The sequence below is a fragment of the Chiloscyllium plagiosum genome, unplaced genomic scaffold, assembly GCF_037043375.1.
Source record: "Chiloscyllium plagiosum isolate Xiang-an unplaced genomic scaffold, Cpla_swu_hap1 HiC_scaffold_5, whole genome shotgun sequence".
Lineage (NCBI taxonomy): Eukaryota > Metazoa > Chordata > Chondrichthyes > Orectolobiformes > Hemiscylliidae > Chiloscyllium > Chiloscyllium plagiosum.
Genome location: NW_028270143.1, coordinates 29,588,361 through 29,602,098, shown reverse-complemented (window position 1 = coordinate 29,602,098; position 13,738 = coordinate 29,588,361). Strand labels below are relative to the sequence as shown.

The following is a 13,738-nucleotide window of genomic DNA, read 5'->3' as shown; positions in this document are numbered from 1 at the left end:
ATAGTTTTTGTAATTTTAATTCAAGTATATATATATATATTATTTAAAGCACATACAATCCACAAGGTATTCTTATGCTTTCTATTAGTCTTTCTTTAAATACAATAAACACCTCTTGAAATTTTTATTCTTACAGAGATGTTTGTAAATGTTGTGGAATTGGGGAAACTAAAGCAATTTTTGATGATCTATGCTCCAAACTCTGTTCCCTACCAACTCTATACCTTTCATTGATAAGAGACTGAAATTAAACTTGGACATGAACTTTTGCCACATTGGAGAGCTCTCCATCATAGCAAAGATAGCAGAATTTACAAAAACTAAGACTTGCTGCCACCCACCTGATGAAAAATCATCTAGATTCAAAATGTTAGCTTGCTCTCTGTCCACAGATGTTGCCTGGCCTGCTGTGATTTCCAGCATTTATTGTGTTAAGTACAAATTCTAGCATCTGCAGTAATTTTCCTTAAATATTTCTGACTTTTTTTAAAGTTGTTTCTTCCTTAAGTGCCCATAACCACATTGAATACCTATTACCTAACTAACCCGTATCAAAATACTAACGAGCTTAGACTTCTTACATACTGACCTAGTTGCAGAGCAGCAAGCACACCTAATGTGGCTGTTCACTCTATTTAAAGGCATTTGCAGAGACAAGTCTGGTTGCTCCACCCTAGCTCTCAATAATATGGATGCAGGAGAGGCCTCTCCTGTAAGGTAAAATCTCTGTTGGTATTCTCTGAAAAACTGACCCATGTCCAGGAGTGATCAACTATGTGCTGGAATGCCAACTAACAGAGCCTAGCAATGGAAATTGCAGCTATTTGTGTAGGTGCCCAAGTTGGACAGTTTCTTAAGGCCAAAAAATGACCAGAATTAACTCCTACCTGATACTCCAACTGGAAGATTGCATGGATAGGGTCAGTAAAGTCAAGTACATTACCAAGATAGATTTACTCAGGGGAAACTAGCAGAATCCCCGGTAGCCCATCCAAAGGAAATTTCTGCCTATGTAACTATACCAGTGTTGAGTCATGCTGTTTGGACTCCAAAATGGTTCAGTAGTTAGCACTGCTACCTTACAGCGCCAGGGACCTAGTGTGCGAAATTAGTCAGGGGTAAATGTACAGGAATGTGTCTGGGTGGGTTACTCTTCGGAGGGTCGGTGTGGACTTGTTGGGCCAAAGGACCTGTTTCCACACTGTAGGGATTCTCCAATTCTAATTTGAAAGGCCAATGAACCAGATAGTGACAGGTTTATGTAATTTTGTAGTGTACCTAGATGACCGCTCAGTGTACAGCAACATATAGGTAACATGCTTAGGACAACTGGAAGTCTTCTCTGGAAAATACAGTCAGATGACCTCATGGTCAGTCTCTCAAAGAGGGAGTTTAAGGTCCAAGTGACCTTTCTAGGATACGTAGTGGGTCAAAAATGAGGGCTGCAAACAGAATACTGAAAATTCCAGGTGAGGATGGATGAACTGGCTCAGAGTCATAGAGATGTACAGCATGGAAACAGACCGTTTGATACAACTGGTCCATGCCAACCAGATATCCTAACCTAATTGAATCCCATTTGCGAGCACTTGGCCCATATCCCTCTAAACCCTTCCTATTCATATTCCCATCCAGATGCCTTTTAAATGCTGTAATTGTACGAGCATTCACCACTTCCCCTGGCAGCTCATTCCTTACACGCACCACCGTGTGTGAAAAAGTTGCCAAAACCTATATCCTCTAGTTCTAGACTCCCCCAACCCGGAGAAAACACCTTGTCTCTTTACTCTACCCACCCCCCTCAATTTTATAAACCTCTATAAGATCACCCCTCAGCCTCCAACACTCAAGGGAAAACAGCCCCAGGCTATACACCCTCTGCCTATATCTCAATCCTTCAACTCTTGTTTTTATCCATCCTTGTAAATGTTTTCTGAACCCTTTCATGTTCCACAACATCCTTCTGATGGGAGGGAGACCAGAATTGCATACAATATTCCAACAGCGGCCTAACCAATATCCTGTACAACTGCAACATGACCACCCAACTCCTATACTCAATGCTCTGACTATTAAAGGAAAGCATATCAAATGCTTCTTCACTATCCTATCTACCTGTTTGTCCACTTTCAAGAAAATATGAACCTGGACTCCAAGGTCTCTTTGGCTCTTCTTTATTCACACGATCCCTCAGTTAGATACAAAAAGATTAATTTAAAACTTTGTGGATTCTTTCTCCCATACCCAATTAACTCACATTTTAAAAATATTAAACTAATTAATTACAAAAAAAAATTAATAATGTGGTGCACACAGACACAGATTAGAATTAAGTGGGGAGTCCAAAAAGATAAAAACTAAAAGCTTTAAAGATCAATGTCTGAATTGTTCACAAATTTGTTCTTTGATGAAGTGACCAGGAAGGTTGACGAGGGCAGAGCGGCAGACGTAGTCCATACGGATTTCACTAAGGCCTTTGATACGGTTCCACATGGTAGGCTGCTCTGGAAGGTTAGATTGCTTGGAATCCAGGTCAAGCTGGCAAAGTGGATACAAAATTGACTTGATGGTTGGTTGGTTGTATTCTGTCTGGAACTGTTCTGGTCTCCCTCCCACAGGAAGGATGTTATGAAACATGAAAGGGTTCAGAAGAGATTTACAAAGATGTTGCCAGGGTTGGAGGATTTGAGCAGAACAACTATCAGAGACCCTTGTTTGGATCTGGTCATACCAGTGCTCTTTATTACAGTCATCTGTACTTTATCTGAGAGAATACTTTTTCTTCCATTGTTGCATTATTTTCTGTTTGGTGTTCAGAATCACAATTACTCCATTATTGTTAGGCCGAGGTTGCAACCAGTCTCGATGGTTTGTTGGAAATGCTGGCTGAACGTAAAGAGCTCACATGGATAAAACTAAGAATAGAAAGGATGAAAGAGAACTGGATCATGGATATGAAAGCATTGGCAAAGAAACGGAATTTAGAAAATCGACCAAAAAAAAAGGTATAACATTGCAAATACGTTACCTTAAATTTCTTTTTTGTTTCTGAAAAAAGCACTTCGACAAGTTATTTCCTATGAGATAGTTTGGTTAACATACAACTGCACTTGCATATGCATCTAAAAATCTGATTTTTTTCTATAGTGAGCAACATTTTTTTAAAGTGGTAAAAAGCATACATTTGATGAAGTGACTATACAGTTTCATTCCAACTTTTAATAGAGTTGTTTTAGAACATAGGAATATACAATTTGCATTTATGCAAATTTTAATGTGTGTGTAAATGTAAATTTATATAAATGCAGACCTGGTGAACATGGAACAATGTACCCAAGTACTGTACAGAAATGAATACTAAACCAAATTAGTGGGAGAAGTGGAAGACATCGAATTTAATTAAAGGAGAAGATGAAGGTGGAAGGTGCAGGGAGAGAATTCAAAAATGTGGCGGTCAATGGTGGAGAAATTGGGTGGAGATACTAGAGACACAGAAAAATTTGGAGAGAGTGAGATTGAAGCTTTGGAGGAGGTTACAGAGATGCAACAATTATGGTTATGTATTGTTCAAACACAAAAATATAAGCTTCAGGTTTTAGTTGTTGTGAGGCTAAAATCTAGTAAATGTCAGTTAACCTAGAAGTATTGCGAGACTAATGTGGAATAAATATGACAAAGGTAATTTCATCCCCTCTCATTCTTAACCAGAATAGAGATCGTGGAAACGTGCTGTGATAAACATGGGATATATTTTGGAGGAGACAAATGAAAAATATCACAATTTAATAACATTCTATTTTTGTAATTTGTATTTTGTAAGCCCTTATGGGTCTTCAGCTGGGGTTTCCTCATTTGCTGCATGCCCCGAGGTAGTGTTTCCATGAAATATTTTTCTATGCAAGTCCACTCCTTTTGTGGCAACTTTCAATCTTGTATTTATCAGATGATAAAGCAGTGGAGAACATTGTACATGTTGTCAAGTTATTGGAACCTGAGAATAATTGCTTGCCTTTCCATCAGGCAAAATCATGAAAACCATGAGCTACAATTACTTAAATGGTCGTATTTGTGATGTCTGTTATTGACAAGTTTTTGAGCTCTATGAATACGCTCTATTCCTAAACTTTACTGTTATTCTGCAATTGAACAGTAGCTCTGGGCCTTCCAAATATTTCCCAATGAAATGCTGAAAAAAACAGAAGCCATTGTCTTTGATCTTTATCAAAAACTTTGTTCTTGAACTATCATCCTAAAGAGCCATATCAGACTCAAAACATTTAATGCTGTTTCTTTCTCTACAGATGTTGCTAGAACTGAATTTCTCCACCATTTTGGTGTGTTTTTTAAATTTCCAGCATCCACAGTATTTTGACTTTAACTTTGTCGCCTTTGAAAATTGTGAGGCTGAATAAAAATACTTTCGCAATCTTGGTGCTGGACCTTGGCATGAACTTTAACTGCATAAGTGCCATCACTAAGGCCACCTTTTCCACGTGTACACTGCCTAATTCCATCTCCATCTCAGTTCATCTGTTGCTGAAATGTTCATCCAAATACTTTCCACCTCCAGACCTACACAATTCTGACCAATCCTAACATATTGCACCATCTCTAAACGTGAAGTTGTTCAAAATTCTACTGCCTATGTCCTAATCAAGTTCACCAATCAGCATGAATTGGGCCACTGGTTAAGCAAAAGCTTGATTTTAAAATTTGAATCTATTGTTAAATCCTTCTATTGCCTCACCTTCTTTAACCGTGTCATCATCTTCACACCTACAATCCAAGATATTTAATCATATTCTTGCCTTTGAGCCTTTGTGATCTTAATTGCTCCAACCATTGATAACCATGCTTCAGCTGCCAATGCCCTAAGTTTTGGAACTCCTTAACCCCCTCCTCTTCTCTTTCCTCCTTTAAGACCCTCCTTTGAATCTCCAACATTATTTCCTATGCAGTTTGTTACCAATTTTTGCTTGATGGTTTTCCTATGGAGTAATTTGAAATCGTTTACTACATTAAGCATGCTACATAAATACAAATTGTTGGTGTTGAGAACAATGTTCTGTTCATATCAACTATAGTTTCCCAGTTATGGTTGTATGTTTTGGCCTTAGACCTGTTTCAGCTAAATGCCACAAATGCCAATTAAAGATGATATATTACATATTTGAATATTTTGTTAGAATAAACTTTATATTGTGATTTTGCTCGTAATGTGTAGTTAGTAAGATGTTTTTACCAGTTAGCATTTATGCAGATGCATCAGAGAGGTCAACCAGCAGTAATGAACACACATCACATCACTAAAAGGAGACTTGTACTGAAATAGACAAGATTTAGCATTCTCTGGCAAGTTGACTTCATATCTACTATCCACGGATATTAGCTTCACACCATTCAAGCATTGTCTGATGAGGAATAATGCAAGCTGTCAGGTTGCAAATATAATAGTGGGGTTGATTGGAGTGATGAAACTCAGACTGCAACTTCTGGATTTCCAAATTTGACAACATGACTGCCTTTGACTAAAGTTGCTGTAGTGTTCATGCATGAATAACAGTGATCTCCATTAATCTTAATTTTAGATCGATTTGTAGGCCATTTCCACCAATATCTCAAAACGAGCTTAAAAATCTATATGTATACATGTTTTTCGTTGCAGAAAGCAAGAGTTCCTTAACTGCTAAAATAAATGTTAGTGAGACTATTGAAAGTGTTTCAACACTTAACTCTTCTTAATGCTCCAGAAATAAAATTCAAATTTCAAATAGTGAAATCACTTCAATTTGAGAGTTTTTGCTTTGTATGAACAATCCTGGGAAAGTCATAGTTTACTGAAGATGTCATGGCATTCAACTTGCCCACCTTCTTGAGTTCCAGGATAATTTTGTATCCCGTCTCTAGGTTGGATGGATCATCCCACATGAACTTAGATCCACCTACCTGCTTGGTTCCTAAGGTTGTCATCATTTCCCCATCCCTGTGAGAGCTCACCTCACTGCAGCCCCTCAGATCTCACAGCAGAACCTCCAGGTAAGAGAGAGCCCGAAGGAAAACCTTCCTAGAGCTCCAGTTCCCATGTTTACTGCAGTCTCAAACATCCAAGAGCTGGTGAGTGTGTGGAACACAAGTTGCAGTCCCTTTAACTTGGAATCCTTCCTTTATCGGAAATGACATTTCCTGCTCGCTTCCTTAATCAATCTCAGAAGCCATATTTTAATGTTGTGGCTTGGGGAAATTATTGTGGGAAAGCTTGCCAATTAGTAAATCTGTATCCTAACCTACAAATGTTCTTGCCTTTCTTGCAGGAGCTAAGTTTGCAAAATTCTACCCAACGATTATGCCTCCACTTCTGTTAGAGAGGAATGGTCACAATGAACAGCAAAGCTATTGTATTAAGAGACATAAAATATTTTTCCCTACTAAATTTCTTCTCTATTTCTCCTCTAAAACTCCATACATTAGAAGGATATAATTCAAATGATGATAGCAAGCCACCATTACCTTGCCCAACTACTCTTTCTTGAGCCTAAGCAGTTAATTTCAGCAGACCCTTCAATCAAACAGTGTTTTTGGCTTTATCTTAGTTGTATCTTATGTGATTATTGCCCACTTACAAACTTGTTTTATAGCAGAAATCACTGTTTGGTAACCAGGAACAAATAATAAATGGTCCCTACTTGTTAAATAAGACCTTTTCTGCCAAGGTATTTGAGTGCATTACACTCACTTTTACATTGAACTGTTAGAAATGCTCAATTAAAGTCAAGTATAAACAAAATACAATAACAGATCTAATGCAATTTCACAGGGTCCACTTAGCAACAAGACTAGTGTGCTTTAAACAGTATTATTCTTTATTTTGAAGTGGACTTACCTTTCAAATTCAGTCAAAAATAATGCATTTATAGATTTTGCTGTTTCTGAATTTCATTTCTGAGTCCCACTTGATTTATATTGTGTATAATGAAAACTTCCAATTATTTTATCACTGTTGGTAATGCATCAGGCTCATTTTCTTGAACTGGAGTTTTCTAAAGTGTCTCAATTTAGTCTGGAATTAATTCAACTGTGAAAGAAGCGTGAATTCATTAGTACAGATTTCACAGAAATAAAGGCTAATTGCACATATCAAACTTAAAATTAGAGTGTTTAACAACATGTCAATGATGCTTTAAAAGTTGATTTCATACCAAAATGATGAAAACAAAAACTAATCTTTTCTCTTTATTGTTAGATTTTACTTCATTTAGGTCTTTTGACAAAGGAGTCAGGATTTAAAATAGCCGAAAATGCCTTTAAAGGAGGCCCACTTGGGGAATTGGTGCAATGGAGTGATCTCATTGCCTCAGTGTACTTATTAGGTCACAACCTGATGCTGTCTACATCAGTAAATGAATTGAAAGGGTAAGCTATACTGAACAAGACACACACTTTTCTTAAATATCTGGCAAAAAATAATATTAGGAGCTGAATAAAAGGATTGCCGAAATGCTGGCATATTTCAATTGAGTACAATTGCTACTTAAAATTGTTGTACTATAAATAGCAATGTAATGAATGCTAACAGCAAAAACTAAAGTAGAAACAATTTCTTTATATAAATGCAAAAGTAGTGAAACTAAATATGGAATCTAACTGAAACTAGATAATTAGATATAGAAGCAGAATTAGGCCATTCGGCTCATCGAGTCTGCTGTGCCATTTGATCATGGCTGATGTATTTTTCAATCCTTCTCCCCATAACTCTGGATCCGCTCACCAAACAAGAAAACTATCAATCTCTGTCTTAAATACACTCAATGACTTGGCCTCCATGGGCCTCTGCAGCAATGAGTTCCACGGATTAACCATCCTCCGGCTCCTCATCTCAGTTCTAAAGGGTTATCCCTTCACTCTGAGTATGTTACACAAACACTTAATGTTTACTTATGAATGTGGAAATGTGCAGTATACATATTGATACTGTATTATTTATTGGATGGATAAAGTGACATTTAGAAGCAGATGAGTGCGTTGTTCTCAGTGTGAGGTGATATGCACTGACAACATTTCATCTGGTGTTGAAAACTCATGTCTCAGAGCAAACTGCTTCCAGAACCAGTTGTTCAAGAATAGCTACTACACTGGCACCTTCCTGACAATCGAAACTTGTTCAGTTGTATCCTATCTACACAGATAATCTAACAGCCAATTGTCATTCAAATATTTTCTGATGACTGTCATGATCTTGCAGCAACGTAAATGTAGTAGCCGATGGTAGACCATTGAAATATAGAAAATAATACAATACACATGACTCTCACATTAAGTAGATCAATAGTATGGGAAAGTAAGTGGCCTCAATGTTAACCTTCCATTTATTGAAGAGAAAATGTTATGCTCATGTTATGGACCACGCCAGACGCCCTCAAAACATTTCAACAACTATCCCAGACCCTAACTTTGCTAGTTGTTTTAAGTGGACATTCCAGAAGGGGTGCAGATGGTCAAACATTTAGTTTTAAAAAAACAGAATTTATTTACAATATTACAGAATGAAACACAAACAAAAGAGAACAGAATACAGAATAACTTAACCTATCCAAAACACAACAGACTATCCCAAATTAATGATGCTGTTCCCAATATTTCCAATTATCCTCTTAAACATCCATTGGCGTGAAAGGTAAAATCAAACACAGGGTCTTAAAGGAGAGAAGACAGAGAGAGAGAGATTCAGCATGGACCTGTTTCTTTGGGTCCAGCAGCTTCACAACTGTCTGACTGCTTTCAGTGACTAACCAAACCAGAGAAGAGCTGAGCTGGAGAACTGGCAGCTACCATTTCATTGTACAAGTATTTTTTTTTAAACTTGAAAGTCTTTTGCCCAAGGTAGCATCTGTTAGCTATCATCAAACTGGCCCTAAAACCCTTCAAACCTGGATTTTTCTGAGTCTGTGTCGTTTATAACCTTGCTGTTTAAAAAAAAGCCAAGCTTGTTAAAGGAGCAGCATTATCATACTACTTTTCTTAATTACTTAGGACAAAATCTGTTTTGTAACTTATCTAAAATTTGCTTATGATGCATCTTATCACCCCTTTTCTCCAAAACCTTTTTATTATGGATTTGCATAACTATATTTTTAAGAATACCTGTCTTGTTGTATGTTATTCCTCCAATGTGTTATGAAGTTGATGGGAAACTGTTTCAACCCAGTGGTCTCCTGGGAACCGATTTTACATGTAAAGTGTGATCAGTGGTTTGTTCACTACCTTCCCACCCATTCCTGACCGTGTCCCCAGAATAAGCAACTCTCTCCTCTTTTGATACATATGACTAACAAGTAATTGGACTTGAAAATGTGTTGCTGGAAAAGCGCAGCAGGTCAGGCAGCATCCAGGGAACAGGAGAATCGACGTTTCGGGCATAAGCCCTTCTTCAGGAATGATTCCTGAAGAAGGGCTTATGCCCGAAACGTCGATTCTCCTGTTCCCTGGATGCTGCCTGACCTGCTGCGCTTTTCCAGCAACACATTTTCAGCTCTGATCTCCAGCATCTGCAGACTACACTTTCTCCTCAAGTAATTGAACTTGCCAACAAATCAGCTATTCTGAATATTTGGCTGCTGACACATTGCTACAATTGGAAGGAAAGTTGGGTGCACTTTTTAGGGTGTGCTGTGTGTTGTTGGGAGCACACACCAAGATGATACAATTCCTTCTTTGAGTCCCTGCTTGATGTCCAAATCCATTCCCCCTCCAGCTCCTTAATGTCTGTCCTAAGGATGCCTGATCTCTTTTCTGCACTGAAAGCCTAGTACTTACATTAATTTGAGGTCCATTGCAGTACTTCCTTGCAGTCCCTCGATGACCCATTACCGGGTTGTGCTACTGCTGGAGCTGCTGGCTAATCTGATTGGCAGATAATTATCAAGGGCAGCAATTCCTCTCTCTGACAGGCAAGCGCCACTTTCTGCTCATTAAGGCCACTCACATTGTGTTATCACTTTGGGAAGCCCTTTTTTTTAGAAAATCAGTTTAAAATAGGCTTCTATAATGGCAAGTGAGGGCGAAATGAGCAATATGCATTCCCCACCACCTTAAATTTCAGCCCCTCACTTTTTCATAGAATCACAGAATCCCTACAGTGTGGAAACAGTCTATTAGGCTCAACAAGTCCTCACCGACTCTCTGAAGAATAACCCACCCAGACCTAACATTTGCCCATGGCCAATTCACCTAACCTGCACATCTTTGGACTATGGGAGGAAACCCGCACAGACAAGGGGAGAATGTGTAAACTCCAAACAGATAGACACCTGAGGCCTGAATTGAACCTGGATCCTTGGTGTCGTGAGGCAGCAGTGCTAACCACTGAGCCACTGTGCTGCCGTTTTGTTTCTCATTATGTATGTACTGACAAAGCTGAGCTCTTCACAGTTTAGGTAAAGCCCTGCAATCTTCTTGCATGTTTCCTAGAAGTGCCCCTGAACCCCAAGTTTTTTTGTACAGCTACTGTATTTAACAAAATGCCATCGAGAAAGTACCCCGATCTTTCCTTTCTTGGCCCAAAATGGAGAACCTCACACTTGCTTATATTGACTGCTGTAATTTTGTCCATTCACTTAGTCTATCAATATCCCATTATAATTTTATGCTATCTTCTACACTGTCTACAATGCTGCCTAACTTCACATCATCAGCAAATTTGGGTATATACCATTATCCAAGTCGTTATAAATAATGTCTATAACAGAGGTCCTAACACCAATCCTTGTGGGACACCACTAGTTACAATCTGCCAATTTGAGTACCTACCCAGTACAGTATTCCCACTTTGTCACCTGCCATGCAAGTAATTTTCCCACAGTGGATTTTGACTTCATGGGCACATTTTCATAAAGAATAAAATTTCAAGTACCTTGGATAATAAAGGCATTGCAAATGTATGGAGAACCTGCAAGTTAATTCAAATGGTACAATGTTTAACATCTCCCATCTGCCAAATATAACAGTATTTTTACTTAATTTGCGTTAGTTACTTGAGCATTTTGACTGGAAATAAAGATGGATGTCCAATCAGAGGACCAAAGCTACTGGACCTAATATACATTGATATCGTTGGGTTAAAACAACTACAAACTGTACTCGGAGGATCTTTCACCCACTATCGGTAAGACTGTACCATCCTTATGCTTCTGTTAATTGCATGACAGAAAACAACATATTCTACCTTTTGGTTCATCTTCACACTTAAAATTACAGTGCACTGAGTCAAAATTAAGCAATTTTATATTATTTCTTGGATTAGTTGGAAGTCTCGTTTTTCACAATACCTTAGGTTTACTAGCCATTCACTTGGGTGACATGGTTAGTAAATTTTCAAGTCACTGATCCAGAATCTGGTTTCCAGCATCTGCAGTCATTGTTTTTACCTTGTTGATTTTAACCCTACTGCGAATCCTCTTGCAAGGATGCCTGCCTTGAAGAAGTTTTCCTCCTCTCTCTACAAGAATCTCAGGGAGTCTCTCTCCCACTGCAACTCCCAGGTCATTTCCTCTGCCCTGACTTCAACAGCTTCCTAATTTCCCCTTCCCGCACCTCATCCTAGTTTCTAACCTCCAGCTCAACACTGTCTCCTTGACTTGTCCGACCTGCCTAGCTCCTTTTCCACCTATCCACTCCACCCCCTCCTCCCTGACCTATCACCTTCATCTCCTCCCCCACTGACCTATTGTACTCTATGCTACTCTCTCCCCACCCCCACCCTCCTCTAGCTTATCTCTCCACGCTTCAGGCTCTCTGCCTTTATTCCTGATGAAGGGCTTTTGCCCGAAATGTCGATTTTGCCTGTCCTCGGACTTTGCCTGTCCTCGGATGCTGCCTGAACTGCTGTGCTCTTCCAGCACCACTGATCAAGAATCTAGTAAATTTTCAGATGACACCGAAATTGGTGGTATAGTGGACAGTGAAGAAGGTTATCTGATATTACAAGAAGATCTCAATCAATTAGGTCAATGGACTGAGGAATGGCAGAGGGAGTTTAATTTGGATAAATGTGAGATATTATATTTTGACAATGCAAACAAGGATAAGACTTGTACAGTGAACAGAAGGGCACTGTCGTGGAACAGAAGGACCTAGGGGCTTCAGGTATGTAATTCTTTGAAATTTGTAGACAGAGTGGTTAAGAAGGCATTCAGCATACTTGCCTTCATTACTCAGACCTTTGAGTATAATAGTTGGGATGTACTGTTCAGGATATGCAGGACATTGCTGATGCCTCTTCTGGAGTACTGTGCTGTTCTGGCTGTCCTGCTACAGGAAGGATATTATTAAATTGGAGAGAGTCAGAAAAGATTCACCAGGATGTTGCCAGGAATGCAGGGTTTGAGATCTAAAATAAACTGGAAAGGCTGATTGTTTTTTTCCACTGAAGCACAGGAGGTTGCGGAATGACCTTCTAGAGATTTATGAAGTCATGAACGCATAGATAAGTGAAAAACAAGTGCCTTTTCCCTTAGGTGGGGGAGTTCAAAACAGGGTGCATATTTTTTAAGGTGACAGGAGAAAGATTTAAAAAGGGCATGAGAGTGGTTCATTTGTGGAATGAATTTCCAGAGAAAGTGATGGATGTGGGTACAGTTGCATTTAAAAGATAGTTGGATAAGTTCATGATTAGGCAAGATTTAGAGGGATGTGGGCCAAGCGCAATCTGGTGGGACAACTTTAGTTTGGGAACAAAGGTCTGTTTCCTTACTGCATAACTCTGTTTCTGCAAGTATCATAGTACCTGCATTTGAAGCAAAATGTTGGGAATGCTGGAAAGTTGTAATAGAAACAGAAAATTGTGGAAAACACAGATCAGGCAACAGAAAAAAAGAGAATACGTTTCATGTTTCAGGTCAATGAACTTTAATGAGAACATATTACTTGGCAATGAAATCACCTCTTAGCATGACCAAACAAGGGTGAACTTGATGTTGAAGCTTCACTGGCTGTACCTCATGAAAACATTCATATAAAGAAACTTAAGTTTGGTTGGATAAGAAAAAAACTGAAATTCCATTTTCTTGTATGGCAAATTGATTGTGTTGTGGAATTTATCTAGGATTATTATGGTTAACCTTCACTTAGAGAGTAAAAGAATAGCTGGTGTTTCTGCTCCTGAAGACCTTTGCCTCATACATCGTCATGTTGCTTTGAAGTACTTGGCTTTATAGAGGAAGCAGCAAAATGACATTTTCAGGCTTCTCTTTTGCACACGCCATACATCAAAGCAGTAATGAAAGGGCAAACAATGCGGGTTGCTGATCTGTCTGATCAACTAAAGAGATCAAGAACTTTGGAACAATTATGGAGAATAGGGGATAATGTATTTAAAAATATATTCTGTGAAAAACAACAAATAGTATAGTTCTGCAAACCAAATCATGCTGCTGAAGTTAATCCATAAGAGAAAGTAAACTGGTTCTAATTTATGTATGAGTTGGTTGTAGTATGCAAGTGTTTATCTTCATTCAATAAGATATTGCCTTAGATTTGGAAGGTACTAGTATGGTGGTAATGTAATTGGAGTTGTAATCTCATTTTCCATTCAATCATTACCATCCAGCCAGTGAATCAAACCTTGTTCAATGAAGAATTAAGGAAGGCAAGTTTTAGGGCGGCACGGTGGCACAGTGGTTAGCACTGCTGCCTCACAGCGCTAGAGACCCGGGTTCAATTCCCGCCTCAGGCGACTGACTCTGTG

At 38.7% G+C, this 13,738-nt stretch overlaps 1 protein-coding gene across 12 annotated transcripts in view; it reads left to right on the top strand.

Annotated features, from left to right (window-relative positions):
* The window catches only part of LOC122550236 (alpha-1,6-mannosylglycoprotein 6-beta-N-acetylglucosaminyltransferase A-like), a 106,306-nt gene that overhangs the window by 53,069 nt on the left and 39,499 nt on the right, over positions 1-13,738 (top strand). For all 12 annotated transcript variants that reach the window (XM_087987062.1, XM_087987063.1, XM_087987052.1 and 9 more), the window contains 3 exons: positions 2,844-3,005; positions 7,241-7,410; positions 11,024-11,158. In XM_087987062.1, the coding sequence (XP_087843188.1) occupies positions 2,844-3,005; positions 7,241-7,410; positions 11,024-11,158 (467 nt within the window). The remainder of the gene's footprint in view (positions 1-2,843; positions 3,006-7,240; positions 7,411-11,023; positions 11,159-13,738) is intronic.